Source organism: Pan paniscus, chromosome 1 (genome assembly GCF_029289425.2).
Source record: "Pan paniscus chromosome 1, NHGRI_mPanPan1-v2.0_pri, whole genome shotgun sequence".
Classification (NCBI taxonomy): domain Eukaryota; kingdom Metazoa; phylum Chordata; class Mammalia; order Primates; family Hominidae; genus Pan; species Pan paniscus.
The window spans coordinates 88,805,504-88,825,884 of record NC_073249.2 but is presented as its reverse complement, the minus strand read 5'-3'; the positions used below and the strand labels follow the sequence as shown (position 1 = coordinate 88,825,884).

The window sequence follows — 20,381 nt, the reverse complement described above, 5'->3', positions numbered from 1 at the left end:
TTAGATTAAAAGAAAGACCAAGACTCCAAGTGAGGGCGCCTGGGCCTCACTGAACAGAGAGGGGGCCGTTCATGTCAGAGACTCCCTGCCAGAAAAGCCTTTCCGATTTTGGTTTTCATTACTGAGACAACAACTGCTTGCACTGATCATTTCAGTTCATGAGCAGTCTAGTGATTTTAGTTTGTCTGGTGTTTGGGTTAAGAATATTTTATTGTGAACTTAATTACAACCACTGCACTGTAATAATGCTATATTATGATATTGTTGCAAACAAAATTCATTCTTATATTGCCATTTATTCTTTGCCCAATTCAGGAGTTAAAGTAGGGGCTTTGAAATCATTATTATTCATGACCCCTCTTGCAGACTGTGTCAGTCTGCAAGGACAGTATCTTCCTCCAAATTTTGTGTAGCTTCTTTTGTTATGGAAAATGGACTAAAAAGAAACTGTGATAACTGGGGCATTGTTTTTTTAAAATAAACTGCCAACCATAGGGTAAAAAAAAAAAAATTGTGCTCTTTTTTTTTTTTTTTTTTTTTTTTGAGACAGAGTCTCGCTCTGTCGCCCAGGCTGGAGTACAGTCTCGTGACCTCGGCTCACTGCAACCTCTGCCTCCTGGGTTCAAGCAATTCTCATGCCTATGCCTCAGCCACCAGAGTAGCTGGGACTACAAGCGAGCACCACCAGGCCTAGCTAATTTTTGTATTTTTAGTAGAGACAGGGTTTCACCATGTTGGCCAGGCTGGTCTTGAACTCCTGGCCTCAAGAGATCTGCCCGCCTCGGCTTCCCAAAGTGCTAGGATTACAGGCATGAACCACCATACTGGGCCAAGAATTGTGCGTTTTATTGTTAAGTAAATTATGCCTCAATAATAATAATAAAATGCTATAACCAAATTATAATAAAGACCTGTGGAGGGGAAAACAGAAGACTAGAAGACTTAAGACAAAACAAAGAAGGAAATAGGCCCCAGAAGAAACTTCCCAACCTTTCTGAAAACCAAAACGTTTTGGGTATTTGGGGAAAGGGTAACTGACACTATTTGCCAGACTCTCGGTTAGACTCTTTCATGTATTTCAACTTTATCTCCAAATTCAACAATGTCTGGCTAAACTCAGACAGTAATGTGGTAAGATGAGCCCAGGGAGAAAGTGGGATAGCTCTGTGACAGGGAAGCTGGAGATCCCAGAGGAATAGCAGATTTCATTGTGTATGGAGTGCATACTGTGAGATAAAAGATGTAGGAGGGGCCAGGTGCGGTGGCTCACTCCTGTAATCTCAGTACTTTGGGAGGCAGAAGCAGGCGGATCACCTGAGGTCGGGAGTTCAAGACCAGCCTGACCAACATGGTGAAACCTCGTCTCTACTAAAAACACAAAATTAGCTGGGTATGGTGGCGCATGTCTGTAATCCCAGCTACTCGGGAGGCTGAGGCAGGAGAATTGCTTGAACCCGGGAGGCAGAGGCTGCGGTGAGCTGAGATCACGCCATTGCACTCCAGCCTGGGCAACAAGAGCAAAACTCCGTCTCAAAAATAAATAAATGAATGAATGAATGTAGGAGGGCTGGGTATAGTAGAGAAGGCAGAAGGGAAGAAAAGGAGGTGAGAGACAGGCAAGGAATGCAGGAAATGCCTGAAAGAAGTTCTTCAGAGGCATGAAAAATCAGAAAACTGGATTCATTTCTGACTCAATCTTCTCTTCCACAGATTAAGGAATACATTTTCCAAAAATCAAACTTAAGAAGTAAAAACTCTGCCATGAAAATATTTAAAATGTATTATGCATCAAACTATACACTATACTAGAGGGAAGTCATATACCTACTGTGTAGTGCTGAATTTTGTTTCAGTAAGCATGTGTAATTTCATCTTTTTAACCAATTAAATTTTGGTTTTTTTGAGACTGAGTCTCTCTCTGTCACCCAGGCTGGAGTGCAGTGGCACTATCTCAGCTCACTGCAATATCTGCCTCCTGGGTTCAGGCAATTTTCCTGCCTCAGCCTCCCAAGTAGCTGGGACTACAGGTGTGCACCACCACACCTGGCTAATTTTTTAATTTTTGGTAGAGATGGGGTTTCACCATGCTGGGCGGGCTGGTCTCAAACTCCTGACCTCAGGTGATCCGCTGCCTTGGCCTCCTAAAGTGCTGGGATTACAGGCGTGAGCCACCGTGCCTGGCCAACCAATTAAATTTGTTAAATCCAGTATAAGAGATCAGTGTTGATAAAACACGAAACCTGAGGCCGGGCACAGTGGCTTACGCCTGTAATCCCAGCACTTTGGGAGGCCGAGGCGGGCGGATCATGAGGTCAGGATATCGAGACCATCCTGGCTAACACGGTGAAACCCCGTCTCTACTAAAAAAAATACAAAAAATTAGCTGGGCGTGGTGGCGGGCGCCTGTAGTCCCAGCTACTCAGGAGCCTGAGGCAGGAGAATGGCGTGAACCCGGGAGACTGAGCTTGCAGTGAGCCGAGATCGTGCCACTGCACTCCAGCCTGGGTGACAGAGCAAGACTCTGTCTCAAAAAAAAAAAAAAAAAAAAAACGAAACCTGGTTTTGGTGGCACAGGAAAGGCTCCTCACACCTGCAATCTGTGCATGACACATCAGTAGGGATGAAGGGTTCCATCCATTCCCTCACCCAAAGGCCTGAGATTGCCCTTTCACCTCCTCAATCCATGGACAAAGCAGCCATAGACAATAACCAAAGTTCACAGCAGCACAGCCAGTTGGGGCCATAGTTTGCTGACCTCTGATCTACAGCAGTGGTACCTGCTTCTGGCTGTATATGAGAATCACCCCAGGGGCCCATAAAGCCACTAATGCTCAGGCTCCACCCTCCATATTCTGAATTAAAAAATAAAACAAACAAAAAAACCTACTAGGTGATTCTGATGTGCATTCTGGGCTGAAAACAGCTATTCTAGAAGAACTGTACATTGTAGCCTCTCAGGAAACTGCTAGAATGTTGCATGTGAGGAGTGCTAGGGGGAAGCAGATGAATGCTGCGAAATGATGATCCAGGGCTGAATTGAGGTCTAGATAAAGATTAGAACTGTTTTCAGTCCACCTGACACATTAAGTGCTTCCAATACTTTGATTAAATGTTCTTTATTTGATGCTTTTGTGTGCACAACACTATAAGGAGTTGCCCAATTCACCAAGTCAGCCCGTTCACACCCTTAGTTAAGGTGGCCATTAAGGGGCCAGGGGGTGGCAATCAGTAAGCTGCCTCCTGCCTAACTCTCTTTCTCCAACCATTCTCTATAGGCTCCAGCGTAGTTGCGAGCCCTGTGGAGACAAAGAAGCGTGAGAGACTGACAGGAATGACAGGCAGTCCCCATCACCTCCCAGCTAGCAGCCACACCTCCCCGTACCCAGTGTATCCAAGACTCCGGGCCAGCTGCGTGGCCTGGAGGCCCCGCTTGCCCATCTGACAGAAGAAAATGAGATGCTCATCTTCCAGCTTTGGCTTCTCAGCAGAATATAAAGCCTGGAAGGCAGCTGGCTCCATCTGCAGAGCACTCTCCAACTCGGACACTGGAGGAGTGGAGAGGGTAGAAGGGAAAGCCAGCAATTTGGCACTCAGGTTCGGAAGCTGGGCCTGGAAAGGCTGGGTCCTGGGGGCCCCCAAACAACATATGATAACCATCCCCTACCCCCACCCCAATTTCAAGGACCAGAAACCGACAACTTTTGAATGCAAGCCACTCCCCAAGCTGTGAGGAGGCGGGGCGGGATGCCCCCTCAGGCGTCCAGACTTGGGGAGGTCAAGAGAAGCTGGTCTGCCCCTCTCCTCTCCGCCTGCTGTCTTCTCAAACTGGATGGGCCAGTTCCGATGCCAAGATCCACCCCCCATCAGTCCTTCCTACGGAAGCTGAGGGCTGGCTCCCGGGAATGCAGGACCCCCATAATCAGTGCCTTCCCCATTCCATCCTAAATGAGGTCCCATTGGCAAAGAACCTCCTGAATGGTCTCTATTCCACCACCTGGGCGTCCCCTCTCCACCCTATACCCGGGATGTTGAGCGCCCCTGGGATGGTCCCAGCTGCCGCCTCCTCGCGAGAGCGCACGTCGAAGAGCCGGGCCCGGCCGGAGGCTAGGAGTGAACGGAGTTCAGGGAGCGAGACCGTGGGCGCTGAGGAAGGGGCGCGACAGCCTTCAGGAGAGGGGGCCTAGGAGTCACGGCCGCCATGGCATCCCCTCACCTGGCAGCGCCCCTCCCGGTAGGGTGTGCACGATGACCCCTCAGCCACGCCCCTTCGCTCCGCCACCCCACTCCCTGCCACGCCTCAACCCAGAGGACCAAGAGAACCGCGGCCCCAGGAATCCCCCGCAGGTACCTCCAGCCATGGTGCGCGTAGCAACCGCGAGTCTCCGGAGTGCGGCCCTGGCCCGCCCTCTCGGCGCCTGCAGCATCTCCGGCTCCCTCCCAGAGCTGAGACCGGATCCGGAAGCAAGGGCACCGCCTCCCGCGCCGCCCCCGCAGCACCTGTTCGCGGCGCCTCTAGCACCAACCCACCGCAGAAGCCCTTAACGTTCTCTAGCTTGGGCCAAAAACGACACACCGGTCTGGCCCAGGAACCAGGACTCCGGGTAATAAATGCAGGAGCAGCACCCCACCCTGAACTTGGCACAGCCCTTACTGGTCGAAGAGCAATGTGCCCCTCCCTTCCAGCCCGTGGCCCACAAAAGGAAGAAAAACAGACAACTGTGGCTTTGAACAATTTTATCTTAAAAAAAAAAAAAAAAGAAAAGAAAAAAAAAAAAACGACCCCCACAAGGGGGAAGGCCCCAAGTGGGCCCCTGCCTGTTGTTCTCTCTGGCTCCAGAAATGTCTGCATAGGCCTCAGCTTCTCACTGGCCAATCTCCTCTTCATGGGCACCAGCCACTGCTAAACATCCTTCCCCCACTTCTTGTGTAAGCTTGCTCCCCTGAGCCACAGGGTGCACATCTAAACCTCAGCTCCAGGGAAAGGAAGAACCAATGGAAGTGCCAGAGTCCTGGGGCAAGCCAGAGCATCACCTGTCAGCAAACCTCTGCTGGGCACTCTAAGCAAGCACAGGACAAGCCCCAGAGTTTAGTGTGTCCAGTATCCAGCATGGAGACAGCACATGCATTGTGCAAGAGGAGCACAAGGGCCCAGGGGCTGCATGGTGGGGGTGGGCAAGGCTGTCAGTGCACGTCCACATTGTGTGTTTCACACCACTGCAGGCCGCCATATCACAGGGCCTCAGTTCAAGGACACACCTTCTGAACTTCCCCCTGTCCCATGCCAGAAGTGGGGCAGTGAAGGAAAGGGGCACGGGATTAGGCTGTTGCTCCTGGGCTATCTGCAGTTCTTGGGCCCAAAGCCCCTGAATCCCCATAGTTAGTTGCTGTCATTCTTGATGACGACCTCTAATCCGTGGTGCCGCAACTGAGCTCGAAGCAGCAGATTCTTGTTTTTAAGATCTTCCACCTGACATGGGAAGGAGGCAGTAAAGGGAATGGGTAGTAAAGTTGGCACTTCCAAGCCCCTGAATGTATTCAGACATCCACTGGTGAGGGGGAAAAGATGAAGCCTTCTCCATGGAGAACAAAGTAGAGGGTGTCAAACTGGGTCAGTGGCTAGCAGAACTGAGAAGGGCTGCACTGGGGGTAGGAGTCTGACCTGTTGTCGAAGCACGTCATTGTCCAGCTGCAGTTGGTCAAGTCCCTGCAGTTCTTCAGACAAGCGGTGGTTACTCTGCCGAAGCTCCTGGATATAATCACAAGCTTTGGATAGAATCCCACCTTTACTCTGCAAGATAAGGTCAACAAAATGAGGACTAGGATTTCTGATACCCAGCTTGCTTTCCAAAAGTAGGTTCACACTTTGGACCTCATTTTCATCTAAGGAAGGTGGTATAATATCTCCCAGGGATACAGGAACCTCAGGGAGAGATAAGACTACTGTCATGTGTGCCCCTCTCTCTACCATTTCTGGAAACAATACCAGGAGACAGAATTCAGGCATCCTGCCCACTACCAGGGTCTTTCCATGACCTGGCCAGACTTGGTGCTCTCCATAGAGCAGTCTGGGATTATCTTGGAGAGCTGCACGATCCAGTTGTTGATCTTGTCTCGGCGGCGGCGCTCCACTGTGGGGCAAAGTGGAGGACAAGGTGACTCAGTGAAAACTCGCCACAAGTCCCAGGGTAAAATTACCTAATCCCTCCTCCCCTCAGACATCACTGCTGAGATCACACCAGACAGCTTCTAGCTCCACCCAGATCATACCTACCTTCATTATGCTGAGCCCTGCGTTTCTCATCCCGAGTCGTCCGGGGAGCTTCTGACTTCCTGACAACAGAGCCCAGGGTGGCCAGAGTAAGAAGACAAAATACATGATTGAAGTTTGGGGTTAAGGAATTATACAAGATTTAGCAGGTATTAGGACCACTTATGGTAGCTGGGTGTGGTGTCTCACACCTGTAATCCCAGCACTTTGGGAGGCCAAGGCAGGCGGATCACTTGAGGTCAGGAGTTCGAGACCAGCCTGGCCAACATGGTGAAACCCTGTCTCTACTAAAGATACAAAAATTAGCCAGGGGTGGTGGTACATGTCTGTAGTTCCAGCTACTCAGGAGGCTGAGGCATGAGAAACGCTTGAACCCTGGAAGCAGAGGTTGCAGTGAGCTGAGATCATGCCACTGCACTCCAGCCTGGGTGACAGAGGTCTCAAAAAAAAAAAACCACTTACGGAATCTGAGAAGAAACAAGGGTCACTCACGGGGAATAAGGGTGAGTCCTAGGGGCAATTGAGCGCTGGCTTCCTCCCTGCAGTACTTCTTGTGGTGACATCATCACAAAGAATTGACCTGTGAAGATGCAGGGTAGGTTCTGTCAGGACATGGGTAGGAACCTCACCAAGCCCTGAGGTGAAGACCCTGGTCCCCTCCTCTAAAAAGAACATGCTAATAGAAGAGCAGCCCCGGACTCACTGCCTGTCCAGGTCTTAATGATCACTAAGAGTCATGAGTGAAGGCTCACTGCCTACCAGTCATGTCCCACAGCCTATTCTAGCCCTTTCAGCCAGCATCCTCATGCAATATCTCACCAGTGCCAGGAGGGGTCGCCTGCCCCAGCAGTGCCTCTGAGCCCTGGGTAGTAACAACAGCAGCTGTACTCCCCGATGTGGTACCCCCTGCCCCATCTCCCACTGCCGTGCTGGGGAAGTAAGTATAGTGCGTCTCAGCAGCTGTCCCCTCCGTGTCAACTGCATCATCACTGGTGAAAGCACCCTGGATCACCGCCTGGGAAGGGGAGCAAGAAAACTGATTCTGGTAACAGTCAAAAACTTCTTCCCACTACACCACTCTGCAGCTTCTATCCCTTGGGGTGGTAGGTAGGGTGGAGAGAGAGAGAGAGAGAGAGAGAGAGAGAAACATCCAGAAAAGGAGAGCCTAGTGCTTTGGGACAAGGCAGCCTTAGATGCCTCACTGTTCCTAGCTTCACCCCCATCCTACTGATTCCCTTCTTCATCTTACTTCTCAGAACTCTAGTGACCTCCCCAGCCCATACCCTGTACCTGGGTCATGGATTGAGTGGCAGGGTAGCCACTGATGGCGCCAGTTCCCTCAGTTTGGCCATCCAGCTGCCCCTCAGACACCTGGATCACCCTGTACATCACCTAGAAGTGTAGAGGAAGGCAGAGGGAGTGAAGAGAGAAGAAAAGATTAAGTGTTGGGAATCCTAGGGCCCCTCATAAAGCTTCCCTTGGATAGGGCCCCAAAACAAAGTCCTTCAGAGACATGGATTCAGCCATTCTCCCTTCTTTCCCCACACAGAGGTTTCAGCATACATCTAACCTCACACCAGTCTCTACTCCAGTATTAGCACCTCCCTCCCCTGCAACAGTCCACTCTTTCAACTCATCCTCCAAGCCAGGTCTCCCCAAGACATGTTCAATTACCTCCCTCAATCCCAACCCCAGATAACACCTGCAGCCACCTGGCCCCCTCCCTTACCTGGCCCCCATTCTCAGTTCGGAAGACGTACTTGACGTTGGGGTCAGGGAAGGTGGCAGCTGACTGGATGCTGGCAATAGCCACACTGGTTGGGTCTTCCCCAGTAGCCACTGCACCTGAATTAAAAGAACAAAGGAAAAGTCTGTGAGTTAACTGCCTTTCTACCCCCGTTCCATTTGCATGTCACGAAAGGAGGAGGATGCACAGGAGATGGTCTGGTGGGGAAGGAAGGGAGGCCATGATGGGTTCTTAGTCTTGGTTCTGTTTCTAGCACTCACCTTCCTGAATCTGCACTGTCCCCTCTTCCGTTTCAGCTGTTTTCTGCTGCCTGTTTGTGGTGAAAGGACAAAAGGAAGAGTATGAGAAGAAGTCAATGAGAAACTCACTGGCCCAGTAACATATGGCTGCAAACTCATTGGCATTCCCAACAGAAGCTGGGTTAGGTTAGAATAACAACTAGTGTTTACTGTTTACTATGTACATAAGCACTAAGCTAAGTACATTACATGTAATCTTATCTAATACTAAAAACAGCACCACGAGATAGATAGCACTACTTCCATTTTATAGATAGAGAAACCAAATCACACAGTAAGTGATATAGTAGAACCTGAATCCAGGTCTGCCTGACTCCAGAGGCAGTGCTCTTGGTCATTTTGCATTCTTCCAGGCCACCCATCTTTCATCCCAGACCCTACCTCTTCTTCACTCACCCCTTCATCTCTCTGTGAGGGGGCACATCCGAGGAACTGGTCCTTTTTTGGAGGTCTTTGTATCTCCTGATTCACAGGCCTGAGTGCTAAGTCCTGGTAGAAATCATGAAGTTTGCAATGAGTCTAGGAAACAGAACAGTATCTCTGGTTCTAGAACTTAGGTTCCATGAACACATAGCCAGGAAAATAACCCAGTCATCTGCAGGGGACAATCAGCCTCCACCATACTGATGTTGAGGACTGGCCTACAGTGATTGAAAAAGCAAGGCTACAAATAGTGTTCCCCATCCCTCCATTATCACTCCAACTCCTGGTGGAGAGTGGATAATTATACTGGAAGACAGAAACAACACTTTTTTTTTTTTTTTTTGAGACAGAGTCTCTCTCTGTCACCCAGGCTGGAGTGCAGTGGCGCGATCTCAGCTCACTGCAACCCAGCCTCCCAGGTTCAAATGATTCTCCTGCCTCAGCCTCCGGAGTAGCTGGGATTACAGGCAGGCACCACCACACCCAGCTAATTTTTGTATTTTTAGTAGAGACAGGGTTTCACCATGTTGGCCAGGCTGGTCTTGAACTCCTGGCCTCAAGAGATCTGCCCGCCTCGGCTTCCCAAAGTGCTAGGATTACAGGCATGAACCACCATACTGGGCCAAGAATTGTGCGTTTTATTGTTAAGTAAATTATGCCTCAATAATAATAATAAAATGCTATAACCAAATTATAATAAAGACCTGTGGAGGGGAAAACAGAAGACTAGAAGACTTAAGACAAAACAAAGAAGGAAATAGGCCCCAGAAGAAACTTCCCAACCTTTCTGAAAACCAAAACGTTTTGGGTATTTGGGGAAAGGGTAACTGACACTATTTGCCAGACTCTCGGTTAGACTCTTTCATGTATTTCAACTTTATCTCCAAATTCAACAATGTCTGGCTAAACTCAGACAGTAATGTGGTAAGATGAGCCCAGGGAGAAAGTGGGATAGCTCTGTGACAGGGAAGCTGGAGATCCCAGAGGAATAGCAGATTTCATTGTGTATGGAGTGCATACTGTGAGATAAAAGATGTAGGAGGGGCCAGGTGCGGTGGCTCACTCCTGTAATCTCAGTACTTTGGGAGGCAGAAGCAGGCGGATCACCTGAGGTCGGGAGTTCAAGACCAGCCTGACCAACATGGTGAAACCTCGTCTCTACTAAAAACACAAAATTAGCTGGGTATGGTGGCGCATGTCTGTAATCCCAGCTACTCGGGAGGCTGAGGCAGGAGAATTGCTTGAACCCGGGAGGCAGAGGCTGCGGTGAGCTGAGATCACGCCATTGCACTCCAGCCTGGGCAACAAGAGCAAAACTCCGTCTCAAAAATAAATAAATGAATGAATGAATGTAGGAGGGCTGGGTATAGTAGAGAAGGCAGAAGGGAAGAAAAGGAGGTGAGAGACAGGCAAGGAATGCAGGAAATGCCTGAAAGAAGTTCTTCAGAGGCATGAAAAATCAGAAAACTGGATTCATTTCTGACTCAATCTTCTCTTCCACAGATTAAGGAATACATTTTCCAAAAATCAAACTTAAGAAGTAAAAACTCTGCCATGAAAATATTTAAAATGTATTATGCATCAAACTATACACTATACTAGAGGGAAGTCATATACCTACTGTGTAGTGCTGAATTTTGTTTCAGTAAGCATGTGTAATTTCATCTTTTTAACCAATTAAATTTTGGTTTTTTTGAGACTGAGTCTCTCTCTGTCACCCAGGCTGGAGTGCAGTGGCACTATCTCAGCTCACTGCAATATCTGCCTCCTGGGTTCAGGCAATTTTCCTGCCTCAGCCTCCCAAGTAGCTGGGACTACAGGTGTGCACCACCACACCTGGCTAATTTTTTAATTTTTGGTAGAGATGGGGTTTCACCATGCTGGGCGGGCTGGTCTCAAACTCCTGACCTCAGGTGATCCGCTGCCTTGGCCTCCTAAAGTGCTGGGATTACAGGCGTGAGCCACCGTGCCTGGCCAACCAATTAAATTTGTTAAATCCAGTATAAGAGATCAGTGTTGATAAAACACGAAACCTGAGGCCGGGCACAGTGGCTTACGCCTGTAATCCCAGCACTTTGGGAGGCCGAGGCGGGCGGATCATGAGGTCAGGATATCGAGACCATCCTGGCTAACACGGTGAAACCCCGTCTCTACTAAAAAAAATACAAAAAATTAGCTGGGCGTGGTGGCGGGCGCCTGTAGTCCCAGCTACTCAGGAGCCTGAGGCAGGAGAATGGCGTGAACCCGGGAGACTGAGCTTGCAGTGAGCCGAGATCGTGCCACTGCACTCCAGCCTGGGTGACAGAGCAAGACTCTGTCTCAAAAAAAAAAAAAAAAAAAAAACGAAACCTGGTTTTGGTGGCACAGGAAAGGCTCCTCACACCTGCAATCTGTGCATGACACATCAGTAGGGATGAAGGGTTCCATCCATTCCCTCACCCAAAGGCCTGAGATTGCCCTTTCACCTCCTCAATCCATGGACAAAGCAGCCATAGACAATAACCAAAGTTCACAGCAGCACAGCCAGTTGGGGCCATAGTTTGCTGACCTCTGATCTACAGCAGTGGTACCTGCTTCTGGCTGTATATGAGAATCACCCCAGGGGCCCATAAAGCCACTAATGCTCAGGCTCCACCCTCCATATTCTGAATTAAAAAATAAAACAAACAAAAAAACCTACTAGGTGATTCTGATGTGCATTCTGGGCTGAAAACAGCTATTCTAGAAGAACTGTACATTGTAGCCTCTCAGGAAACTGCTAGAATGTTGCATGTGAGGAGTGCTAGGGGGAAGCAGATGAATGCTGCGAAATGATGATCCAGGGCTGAATTGAGGTCTAGATAAAGATTAGAACTGTTTTCAGTCCACCTGACACATTAAGTGCTTCCAATACTTTGATTAAATGTTCTTTATTTGATGCTTTTGTGTGCACAACACTATAAGGAGTTGCCCAATTCACCAAGTCAGCCCGTTCACACCCTTAGTTAAGGTGGCCATTAAGGGGCCAGGGGGTGGCAATCAGTAAGCTGCCTCCTGCCTAACTCTCTTTCTCCAACCATTCTCTATAGGCTCCAGCGTAGTTGCGAGCCCTGTGGAGACAAAGAAGCGTGAGAGACTGACAGGAATGACAGGCAGTCCCCATCACCTCCCAGCTAGCAGCCACACCTCCCCGTACCCAGTGTATCCAAGACTCCGGGCCAGCTGCGTGGCCTGGAGGCCCCGCTTGCCCATCTGACAGAAGAAAATGAGATGCTCATCTTCCAGCTTTGGCTTCTCAGCAGAATATAAAGCCTGGAAGGCAGCTGGCTCCATCTGCAGAGCACTCTCCAACTCGGACACTGGAGGAGTGGAGAGGGTAGAAGGGAAAGCCAGCAATTTGGCACTCAGGTTCGGAAGCTGGGCCTGGAAAGGCTGGGTCCTGGGGGCCCCCAAACAACATATGATAACCATCCCCTACCCCCACCCCAATTTCAAGGACCAGAAACCGACAACTTTTGAATGCAAGCCACTCCCCAAGCTGTGAGGAGGCGGGGCGGGATGCCCCCTCAGGCGTCCAGACTTGGGGAGGTCAAGAGAAGCTGGTCTGCCCCTCTCCTCTCCGCCTGCTGTCTTCTCAAACTGGATGGGCCAGTTCCGATGCCAAGATCCACCCCCCATCAGTCCTTCCTACGGAAGCTGAGGGCTGGCTCCCGGGAATGCAGGACCCCCATAATCAGTGCCTTCCCCATTCCATCCTAAATGAGGTCCCATTGGCAAAGAACCTCCTGAATGGTCTCTATTCCACCACCTGGGCGTCCCCTCTCCACCCTATACCCGGGATGTTGAGCGCCCCTGGGATGGTCCCAGCTGCCGCCTCCTCGCGAGAGCGCACGTCGAAGAGCCGGGCCCGGCCGGAGGCTAGGAGTGAACGGAGTTCAGGGAGCGAGACCGTGGGCGCTGAGGAAGGGGCGCGACAGCCTTCAGGAGAGGGGGCCTAGGAGTCACGGCCGCCATGGCATCCCCTCACCTGGCAGCGCCCCTCCCGGTAGGGTGTGCACGATGACCCCTCAGCCACGCCCCTTCGCTCCGCCACCCCACTCCCTGCCACGCCTCAACCCAGAGGACCAAGAGAACCGCGGCCCCAGGAATCCCCCGCAGGTACCTCCAGCCATGGTGCGCGTAGCAACCGCGAGTCTCCGGAGTGCGGCCCTGGCCCGCCCTCTCGGCGCCTGCAGCATCTCCGGCTCCCTCCCAGAGCTGAGACCGGATCCGGAAGCAAGGGCACCGCCTCCCGCGCCGCCCCCGCAGCACCTGTTCGCGGCGCCTCTAGCACCAACCCACCGCAGAAGCCCTTAACGTTCTCTAGCTTGGGCCAAAAACGACACACCGGTCTGGCCCAGGAACCAGGACTCCGGGTAATAAATGCAGGAGCAGCACCCCACCCTGAACTTGGCACAGCCCTTACTGGTCGAAGAGCAATGTGCCCCTCCCTTCCAGCCCGTGGCCCACAAAAGGAAGAAAAACAGACAACTGTGGCTTTGAACAATTTTATCTTAAAAAAAAAAAAAAAAGAAAAGAAAAAAAAAAAAACGACCCCCACAAGGGGGAAGGCCCCAAGTGGGCCCCTGCCTGTTGTTCTCTCTGGCTCCAGAAATGTCTGCATAGGCCTCAGCTTCTCACTGGCCAATCTCCTCTTCATGGGCACCAGCCACTGCTAAACATCCTTCCCCCACTTCTTGTGTAAGCTTGCTCCCCTGAGCCACAGGGTGCACATCTAAACCTCAGCTCCAGGGAAAGGAAGAACCAATGGAAGTGCCAGAGTCCTGGGGCAAGCCAGAGCATCACCTGTCAGCAAACCTCTGCTGGGCACTCTAAGCAAGCACAGGACAAGCCCCAGAGTTTAGTGTGTCCAGTATCCAGCATGGAGACAGCACATGCATTGTGCAAGAGGAGCACAAGGGCCCAGGGGCTGCATGGTGGGGGTGGGCAAGGCTGTCAGTGCACGTCCACATTGTGTGTTTCACACCACTGCAGGCCGCCATATCACAGGGCCTCAGTTCAAGGACACACCTTCTGAACTTCCCCCTGTCCCATGCCAGAAGTGGGGCAGTGAAGGAAAGGGGCACGGGATTAGGCTGTTGCTCCTGGGCTATCTGCAGTTCTTGGGCCCAAAGCCCCTGAATCCCCATAGTTAGTTGCTGTCATTCTTGATGACGACCTCTAATCCGTGGTGCCGCAACTGAGCTCGAAGCAGCAGATTCTTGTTTTTAAGATCTTCCACCTGACATGGGAAGGAGGCAGTAAAGGGAATGGGTAGTAAAGTTGGCACTTCCAAGCCCCTGAATGTATTCAGACATCCACTGGTGAGGGGGAAAAGATGAAGCCTTCTCCATGGAGAACAAAGTAGAGGGTGTCAAACTGGGTCAGTGGCTAGCAGAACTGAGAAGGGCTGCACTGGGGGTAGGAGTCTGACCTGTTGTCGAAGCACGTCATTGTCCAGCTGCAGTTGGTCAAGTCCCTGCAGTTCTTCAGACAAGCGGTGGTTACTCTGCCGAAGCTCCTGGATATAATCACAAGCTTTGGATAGAATCCCACCTTTACTCTGCAAGATAAGGTCAACAAAATGAGGACTAGGATTTCTGATACCCAGCTTGCTTTCCAAAAGTAGGTTCACACTTTGGACCTCATTTTCATCTAAGGAAGGTGGTATAATATCTCCCAGGGATACAGGAACCTCAGGGAGAGATAAGACTACTGTCATGTGTGCCCCTCTCTCTACCATTTCTGGAAACAATACCAGGAGACAGAATTCAGGCATCCTGCCCACTACCAGGGTCTTTCCATGACCTGGCCAGACTTGGTGCTCTCCATAGAGCAGTCTGGGATTATCTTGGAGAGCTGCACGATCCAGTTGTTGATCTTGTCTCGGCGGCGGCGCTCCACTGTGGGGCAAAGTGGAGGACAAGGTGACTCAGTGAAAACTCGCCACAAGTCCCAGGGTAAAATTACCTAATCCCTCCTCCCCTCAGACATCACTGCTGAGATCACACCAGACAGCTTCTAGCTCCACCCAGATCATACCTACCTTCATTATGCTGAGCCCTGCGTTTCTCATCCCGAGTCGTCCGGGGAGCTTCTGACTTCCTGACAACAGAGCCCAGGGTGGCCAGAGTAAGAAGACAAAATACATGATTGAAGTTTGGGGTTAAGGAATTATACAAGATTTAGCAGGTATTAGGACCACTTATGGTAGCTGGGTGTGGTGTCTCACACCTGTAATCCCAGCACTTTGGGAGGCCAAGGCAGGCGGATCACTTGAGGTCAGGAGTTCGAGACCAGCCTGGCCAACATGGTGAAACCCTGTCTCTACTAAAGATACAAAAATTAGCCAGGGGTGGTGGTACATGTCTGTAGTTCCAGCTACTCAGGAGGCTGAGGCATGAGAAACGCTTGAACCCTGGAAGCAGAGGTTGCAGTGAGCTGAGATCATGCCACTGCACTCCAGCCTGGGTGACAGAGGTCTCAAAAAAAAAAAACCACTTACGGAATCTGAGAAGAAACAAGGGTCACTCACGGGGAATAAGGGTGAGTCCTAGGGGCAATTGAGCGCTGGCTTCCTCCCTGCAGTACTTCTTGTGGTGACATCATCACAAAGAATTGACCTGTGAAGATGCAGGGTAGGTTCTGTCAGGACATGGGTAGGAACCTCACCAAGCCCTGAGGTGAAGACCCTGGTCCCCTCCTCTAAAAAGAACATGCTAATAGAAGAGCAGCCCCGGACTCACTGCCTGTCCAGGTCTTAATGATCACTAAGAGTCATGAGTGAAGGCTCACTGCCTACCAGTCATGTCCCACAGCCTATTCTAGCCCTTTCAGCCAGCATCCTCATGCAATATCTCACCAGTGCCAGGAGGGGTCGCCTGCCCCAGCAGTGCCTCTGAGCCCTGGGTAGTAACAACAGCAGCTGTACTCCCCGATGTGGTACCCCCTGCCCCATCTCCCACTGCCGTGCTGGGGAAGTAAGTATAGTGCGTCTCAGCAGCTGTCCCCTCCGTGTCAACTGCATCATCACTGGTGAAAGCACCCTGGATCACCGCCTGGGAAGGGGAGCAAGAAAACTGATTCTGGTAACAGTCAAAAACTTCTTCCCACTACACCACTCTGCAGCTTCTATCCCTTGGGGTGGTAGGTAGGGTGGAGAGAGAGAGAGAGAGAGAGAGAGAAACATCCAGAAAAGGAGAGCCTAGTGCTTTGGGACAAGGCAGCCTTAGATGCCTCACTGTTCCTAGCTTCACCCCCATCCTACTGATTCCCTTCTTCATCTTACTTCTCAGAACTCTAGTGACCTCCCCAGCCCATACCCTGTACCTGGGTCATGGATTGAGTGGCAGGGTAGCCACTGATGGCGCCAGTTCCCTCAGTTTGGCCATCCAGCTGCCCCTCAGACACCTGGATCACCCTGTACATCACCTAGAAGTGTAGAGGAAGGCAGAGGGAGTGAAGAGAGAAGAAAAGATTAAGTGTTGGGAATCCTAGGGCCCCTCATAAAGCTTCCCTTGGATAGGGCCCCAAAACAAAGTCCTTCAGAGACATGGATTCAGCCATTCTCCCTTCTTTCCCCACACAGAGGTTTCAGCATACATCTAACCTCACACCAGTCTCTACTCCAGTATTAGCACCTCCCTCCCCTGCAACAGTCCACTCTTTCAACTCATCCTCCAAGCCAGGTCTCCCCAAGACATGTTCAATTACCTCCCTCAATCCCAACCCCAGATAACACCTGCAGCCACCTGGCCCCCTCCCTTACCTGGCCCCCATTCTCAGTTCGGAAGACGTACTTGACGTTGGGGTCAGGGAAGGTGGCAGCTGACTGGATGCTGGCAATAGCCACACTGGTTGGGTCTTCCCCAGTAGCCACTGCACCTGAATTAAAAGAACAAAGGAAAAGTCTGTGAGTTAACTGCCTTTCTACCCCCGTTCCATTTGCATGTCACGAAAGGAGGAGGATGCACAGGAGATGGTCTGGTGGGGAAGGAAGGGAGGCCATGATGGGTTCTTAGTCTTGGTTCTGTTTCTAGCACTCACCTTCCTGAATCTGCACTGTCCCCTCTTCCGTTTCAGCTGTTTTCTGCTGCCTGTTTGTGGTGAAAGGACAAAAGGAAGAGTATGAGAAGAAGTCAATGAGAAACTCACTGGCCCAGTAACATATGGCTGCAAACTCATTGGCATTCCCAACAGAAGCTGGGTTAGGTTAGAATAACAACTAGTGTTTACTGTTTACTATGTACATAAGCACTAAGCTAAGTACATTACATGTAATCTTATCTAATACTAAAAACAGCACCACGAGATAGATAGCACTACTTCCATTTTATAGATAGAGAAACCAAATCACACAGTAAGTGATATAGTAGAACCTGAATCCAGGTCTGCCTGACTCCAGAGGCAGTGCTCTTGGTCATTTTGCATTCTTCCAGGCCACCCATCTTTCATCCCAGACCCTACCTCTTCTTCACTCACCCCTTCATCTCTCTGTGAGGGGGCACATCCGAGGAACTGGTCCTTTTTTGGAGGTCTTTGTATCTCCTGATTCACAGGCCTGAGTGCTAAGTCCTGGTAGAAATCATGAAGTTTGCAATGAGTCTAGGAAACAGAACAGTATCTCTGGTTCTAGAACTTAGGTTCCATGAACACATAGCCAGGAAAATAACCCAGTCATCTGCAGGGGACAATCAGCCTCCACCATACTGATGTTGAGGACTGGCCTACAGTGATTGAAAAAGCAAGGCTACAAATAGTGTTCCCCATCCCTCCATTATCACTCCAACTCCTGGTGGAGAGTGGATAATTATACTGGAAGACAGAAACAACACTTTTTTTTTTTTTTTTTGAGACAGAGTCTCTCTCTGTCACCCAGGCTGGAGTGCAGTGGCGCGATCTCAGCTCACTGCAACCCAGCCTCCCAGGTTCAAATGATTCTCCTGCCTCAGCCTCCGGAGTAGCTGGGATTACAGGCAGGCACCACCACACCCAGCTAATTTTTGTATTTTTAGTAGAGACAGGGTTTCACCATGTTGGCCCGGCTGGTCTTGAACTCCTGACAGCATGATCTGTCCACCTCGGCGGCCTCCCAAAGTGCTGGGATTACAGGTGTGAGCCACTGCACCTGGCCGAAACAACACATTTCTTTCTCTTTTTTTTTTTTTTTTTCTGAGACAGAGTCTTGCTCTGTCACCCAGGCTGGAGTGCAGTGGCACGATCTCGGCTTACAACCTCCATCTCCTGGGTTCAAGTGATTCTCCTGCCTCAGCCTCCTGAATAGCTGGGATTATAGGTGCCCACCACCACGCCCAGCTAATTTTTGTATTTTCAGTAGAGATGGGGTTTTACCATATTGGCCAGGCTGGTCTGGAACTCCTGACCTCAGGTGATCCGCCTGCCTCGGCCTCCCAAAGTGCTTGGATTACAGGCATGAGCCACCGCACCCAGCCAACAACACATTTCTAAATGGATCATTAAAGCTATTATGACCTGCCATGACAGCAGCTTCATGGGAATCAGGAAGGGCCATGTATTGGCCCCACCATCAAAAAATACAGTGTCATGGACACTGATGCTTCTTCCAGTTTCTCAGCCACATGTTGTCCATCAAGACATTTCTGTTTTCAAACCTAGGAAGAGGAAATCTGAAGCCCACTACCACTGGAAGAATATCCCTGACCACAAAGACTAGACTTGGCATTTGGGCCCCATTCTACTGACAGGACTCTTGTTTTGGGGTATCCAGATTTATATAATCTGTTAGAAACCCTAAAGCACAAGTGGATCCTCTTCAAGCATTCTCTATTTTATTCATCAAGCCTTCCTGTAGAACAACACTGTTGCTAAAATGTTGCTATGACAACTCCAAATCAACTAAGCCTGAGCAAGAAGGGGTAAAAAAAAAAAAAAACAGGGTTCTGAAGAAGAGACAAAGGGGGAAGAATCCACCTACAAGCTCTGCCTTAGGACCCTGACACCCAGCCAGAGGGCAGGAAAAACACAGAGCTGGGCAGACATGCCTCCAGAAAGAAACAGCTACACAGTACAAAGCAATAAGATAATCCCAACACAAAAGGGGCAAGATTTTTAGAAATTCTCTACCCATAAGGTCCTCCAAACCTTTCCTATCCAAGGAAAATTTTCAGTGGATAAGCCTCGGAAAGACCGCGTCCGAGGAAAATGTTGAAAAAGGAACTGAAAGTGAAACCGTACAGAGGAAGTAACGCTGCAAGGAGATCCCAGTCGATAAGGGGAAGTAGCACTAGTGTTTTGGGACCACCTACATTTCCATCTTCAAACCTGAAGAGGAAATGCCCTGCGAAGCTTGCCGCGCTGACTGCAGGGGAAGGCAGTGAAATAGAGGGCCCGGCACAGGAGGCATCTCTATTGGCCACAGCTGTCAGCCGGGGCAGTCTCTGAGGACACCCAGCAACGGGGTCAGGGTACTTATTCAAATCTTAGTTGGACATCCGGAAGCATTTCCTAGGCATTAGGGATCGGTGACACGGAAACAGGGATGGGACGTTGTGGTGTGCACGCTCAGGCCAGAAGGGCCCAGTAAGAGCCCTTGCTAAGTCTGGACACAAAGGGAAAAAAAAATCAACTCCCGAAAGAAGTCAGGCACCTAGACCTTGCCTTAGAATGAGGCGTCTCCCTGCAGGCTCACCAACCAGAAGGCGCTTACGGAGCTGAGCGCCCGCCAGGCGCGAGCCCGGGAGCCTGCGCCGTGACCCCACAGCCCCGCAGTCTTAGCCCCGCGCCCCAGCTGCTCCGCGGAGGAGACAGGAAAGGGCCTTGGGGACTAGGGAGCTCAAGCGCCCGGTGCCGGCGGCTGCGGCGCGCAGCTGGACAGCGCAGGAGGGCTGGGACGCTCGCGCTCTGGGGAAGGGAGAGAGTTTGGCCCACAAAGCAGGGTATGAGATAAAGAACCAGCACGGCCCCCTCCCCCAAAACAAAGGCTTCCTCCCCAGCAGTGTTCTCTAACTTGAAAAACGGAAACAAAATCAAAGCTGCCCTGCCTTGCCAGTCCACCCAGTTTCCAGACTTCTGCCCGGTCCTACACTCACCGGCCAAGGCCGTCTCAGCTGCCGATTTTCTCCAACTGTGTTGTCCCTCTCCCGGCCTAGGTAGCTCCATAGACAGCTGCTCATGCGCACTTCCAGCCCGCGGCCATGTTGGTGAGGGGCGGAAGTGTCGCTCTCGCCCCGCCCATAAACTCAAACTCAGAACTGCCCCACTTCCGCTCACTCCATCTTGATGAGAGTTGGTGTTTGCGGGTTATCTGTGAAGCCGGAAAGAAGCCGTGTCCTGGAGAATGTAGCTGAAGGCCTGGCCACTTTCGACAAGAACGGGAAAGAGACGACTAACTTGTACTAATATCTTAGTGCTTGGCAGGGCATTTTTTCATTCCAGGAAAAAAGAGAATCCAACTGAGATCAAGGGAGGGACGTCCGACGGAGGCGCCATCTTTAACAAGGGCTGTTTGGGAGGCCATCTTGGCGCAGGGCGTCTTTTTGAAAGGTTACCTGCTAGAGATTACGACCTATCGGGGCATGCATAGAATTGGATATGTTCCTTGTTATTCGCGTCAGCAGTCACTCATCCAAAGACCCCAAAGCTTCTA

At 50.7% G+C, this 20,381-nt stretch overlaps 4 protein-coding genes across 9 annotated transcripts; all 4 read right to left on the bottom strand.

Moving 5' to 3' along the window:
• Positions 1–3,077: 3,077 nt before the first annotated feature.
• TSTD1 (thiosulfate sulfurtransferase like domain containing 1) lies at positions 3,078–4,569 on the bottom strand. 3 transcript variants are annotated; one of them, XM_003811860.7, is made up of 4 exons: positions 4,349–4,569; positions 4,021–4,143; positions 3,383–3,545; positions 3,078–3,296 (listed from the first exon to the last, which is right to left on the bottom strand). In XM_003811860.7, exons 1-4 carry the CDS (start codon positions 4,422–4,424, stop codon positions 3,245–3,247), a joined length of 414 nt encoding a protein of 137 aa, XP_003811908.1. In that variant the 5' UTR covers positions 4,425–4,569; the 3' UTR covers positions 3,078–3,244. The 3 variants fall into 3 exon arrangements, with proteins under 3 accessions (XP_003811908.1, XP_063460419.1, XP_008962499.1); XM_063604349.1 differs by having other exon boundaries at positions 4,021–4,104; XM_008964251.6 differs by lacking the exon at positions 4,021–4,143 and having other exon boundaries at positions 3,085–3,296.
• A 150-nt stretch (positions 4,570–4,719) lies between these two features.
• LOC134730382 (upstream stimulatory factor 1) lies at positions 4,720–8,849 on the bottom strand. Of its 2 annotated transcripts, XM_063604335.1 has the most exons (10): positions 8,711–8,849; positions 8,276–8,325; positions 7,998–8,113; positions 7,559–7,660; positions 7,088–7,283; positions 6,761–6,848; positions 6,272–6,330; positions 6,034–6,128; positions 5,660–5,788; positions 4,720–5,467 (listed from the first exon to the last, which is right to left on the bottom strand). In XM_063604335.1, exons 1-10 carry the CDS (start codon positions 8,716–8,718, stop codon positions 5,378–5,380), a joined length of 933 nt encoding a protein of 310 aa, XP_063460405.1. In that variant the 5' UTR covers positions 8,719–8,849; the 3' UTR covers positions 4,720–5,377. The 2 variants fall into 2 exon arrangements, with proteins under 2 accessions (XP_063460405.1, XP_063460407.1); XM_063604337.1 differs by lacking the exon at positions 8,711–8,849 and having other exon boundaries at positions 8,029–8,113; positions 8,276–8,326.
• Positions 8,850–11,610: 2,761 nt separating this feature from the next.
• Positions 11,611–13,099, bottom strand: LOC134730381 (thiosulfate:glutathione sulfurtransferase). Of its 2 annotated transcripts, XM_063604330.1 has the most exons (4): positions 12,879–13,099; positions 12,551–12,673; positions 11,913–12,075; positions 11,611–11,826 (listed from the first exon to the last, which is right to left on the bottom strand). In XM_063604330.1, exons 1-4 carry the CDS (start codon positions 12,952–12,954, stop codon positions 11,775–11,777), a joined length of 414 nt encoding a protein of 137 aa, XP_063460400.1. In that variant the 5' UTR covers positions 12,955–13,099; the 3' UTR covers positions 11,611–11,774. The 2 variants fall into 2 exon arrangements, with proteins under 2 accessions (XP_063460400.1, XP_063460403.1); XM_063604333.1 differs by lacking the exon at positions 12,551–12,673 and having other exon boundaries at positions 11,617–11,826.
• Positions 13,100–13,249: 150 nt separating this feature from the next.
• USF1 (upstream transcription factor 1) lies at positions 13,250–19,955 on the bottom strand. 2 transcript variants are annotated; one of them, XM_003811858.5, is made up of 11 exons: positions 19,825–19,955; positions 17,237–17,329; positions 16,802–16,851; positions 16,524–16,639; positions 16,085–16,186; positions 15,618–15,813; positions 15,291–15,378; positions 14,802–14,860; positions 14,564–14,658; positions 14,190–14,318; positions 13,250–13,997 (listed from the first exon to the last, which is right to left on the bottom strand). In XM_003811858.5, exons 2-11 carry the CDS (start codon positions 17,242–17,244, stop codon positions 13,908–13,910), a joined length of 933 nt encoding a protein of 310 aa, XP_003811906.1. In that variant the 5' UTR covers positions 17,245–17,329; positions 19,825–19,955; the 3' UTR covers positions 13,250–13,907. The 2 variants fall into 2 exon arrangements, with proteins under 2 accessions (XP_003811906.1, XP_008962498.1); XM_008964250.4 differs by lacking the exons at positions 17,237–17,329; positions 19,825–19,955 and having other exon boundaries at positions 16,555–16,639; positions 16,802–16,852.
• Positions 19,956–20,381: the final 426 nt, after the last annotated feature.

Bases quoted from the DNA above. Each gene is read 5' to 3' on its own strand.
- TSTD1 (XM_003811860.7), bottom strand. From the start codon at position 4,424: ATGCTGCAGGCGCCGAGAGGGCGGGCCAGGGCCGCACTCCGGAGACTC. The intron at 4,144-4,348 runs GTACCTGCGGGG...CCCCTTCCTCAG, and splicing joins TACGCGCACCATGGCTGGAG to CGCCCACGGTCTCGCTCCCT. The intron at 3,546-4,020 runs GTATAGGGTGGA...CCACTCCTCCAG, and splicing joins AGGGGCGCTCAACATCCCGG to TGTCCGAGTTGGAGAGTGCT.
- LOC134730382 (XM_063604335.1), bottom strand. The intron at 7,284-7,558 runs GTACAGGGTATG...TCCCCTTCCCAG, and splicing joins CCACTCAATCCATGACCCAG to GCGGTGATCCAGGGTGCTTT. The intron at 6,331-6,760 runs GTGAGTGACCCT...CTCTGTTGTCAG, and splicing joins AGGACTCACCCTTATTCCCC to GAAGTCAGAAGCTCCCCGGA.
- LOC134730381 (XM_063604330.1), bottom strand. From the start codon at position 12,954: ATGCTGCAGGCGCCGAGAGGGCGGGCCAGGGCCGCACTCCGGAGACTC. The intron at 12,674-12,878 runs GTACCTGCGGGG...CCCCTTCCTCAG, and splicing joins TACGCGCACCATGGCTGGAG to CGCCCACGGTCTCGCTCCCT. The intron at 11,827-11,912 runs GTACGGGGAGGT...TTGTCTCCACAG, and splicing joins CGGAGTCTTGGATACACTGG to GGCTCGCAACTACGCTGGAG.
- USF1 (XM_003811858.5), bottom strand. The intron at 14,659-14,801 runs GTAGGTATGATC...TTTGCCCCACAG, and splicing joins CAGGGCTCAGCATAATGAAG to TGGAGCGCCGCCGCCGAGAC. The intron at 14,319-14,563 runs GTCATGGAAAGA...CTTATCTTGCAG, and splicing joins AGAGCACCAAGTCTGGCCAG to AGTAAAGGTGGGATTCTATC.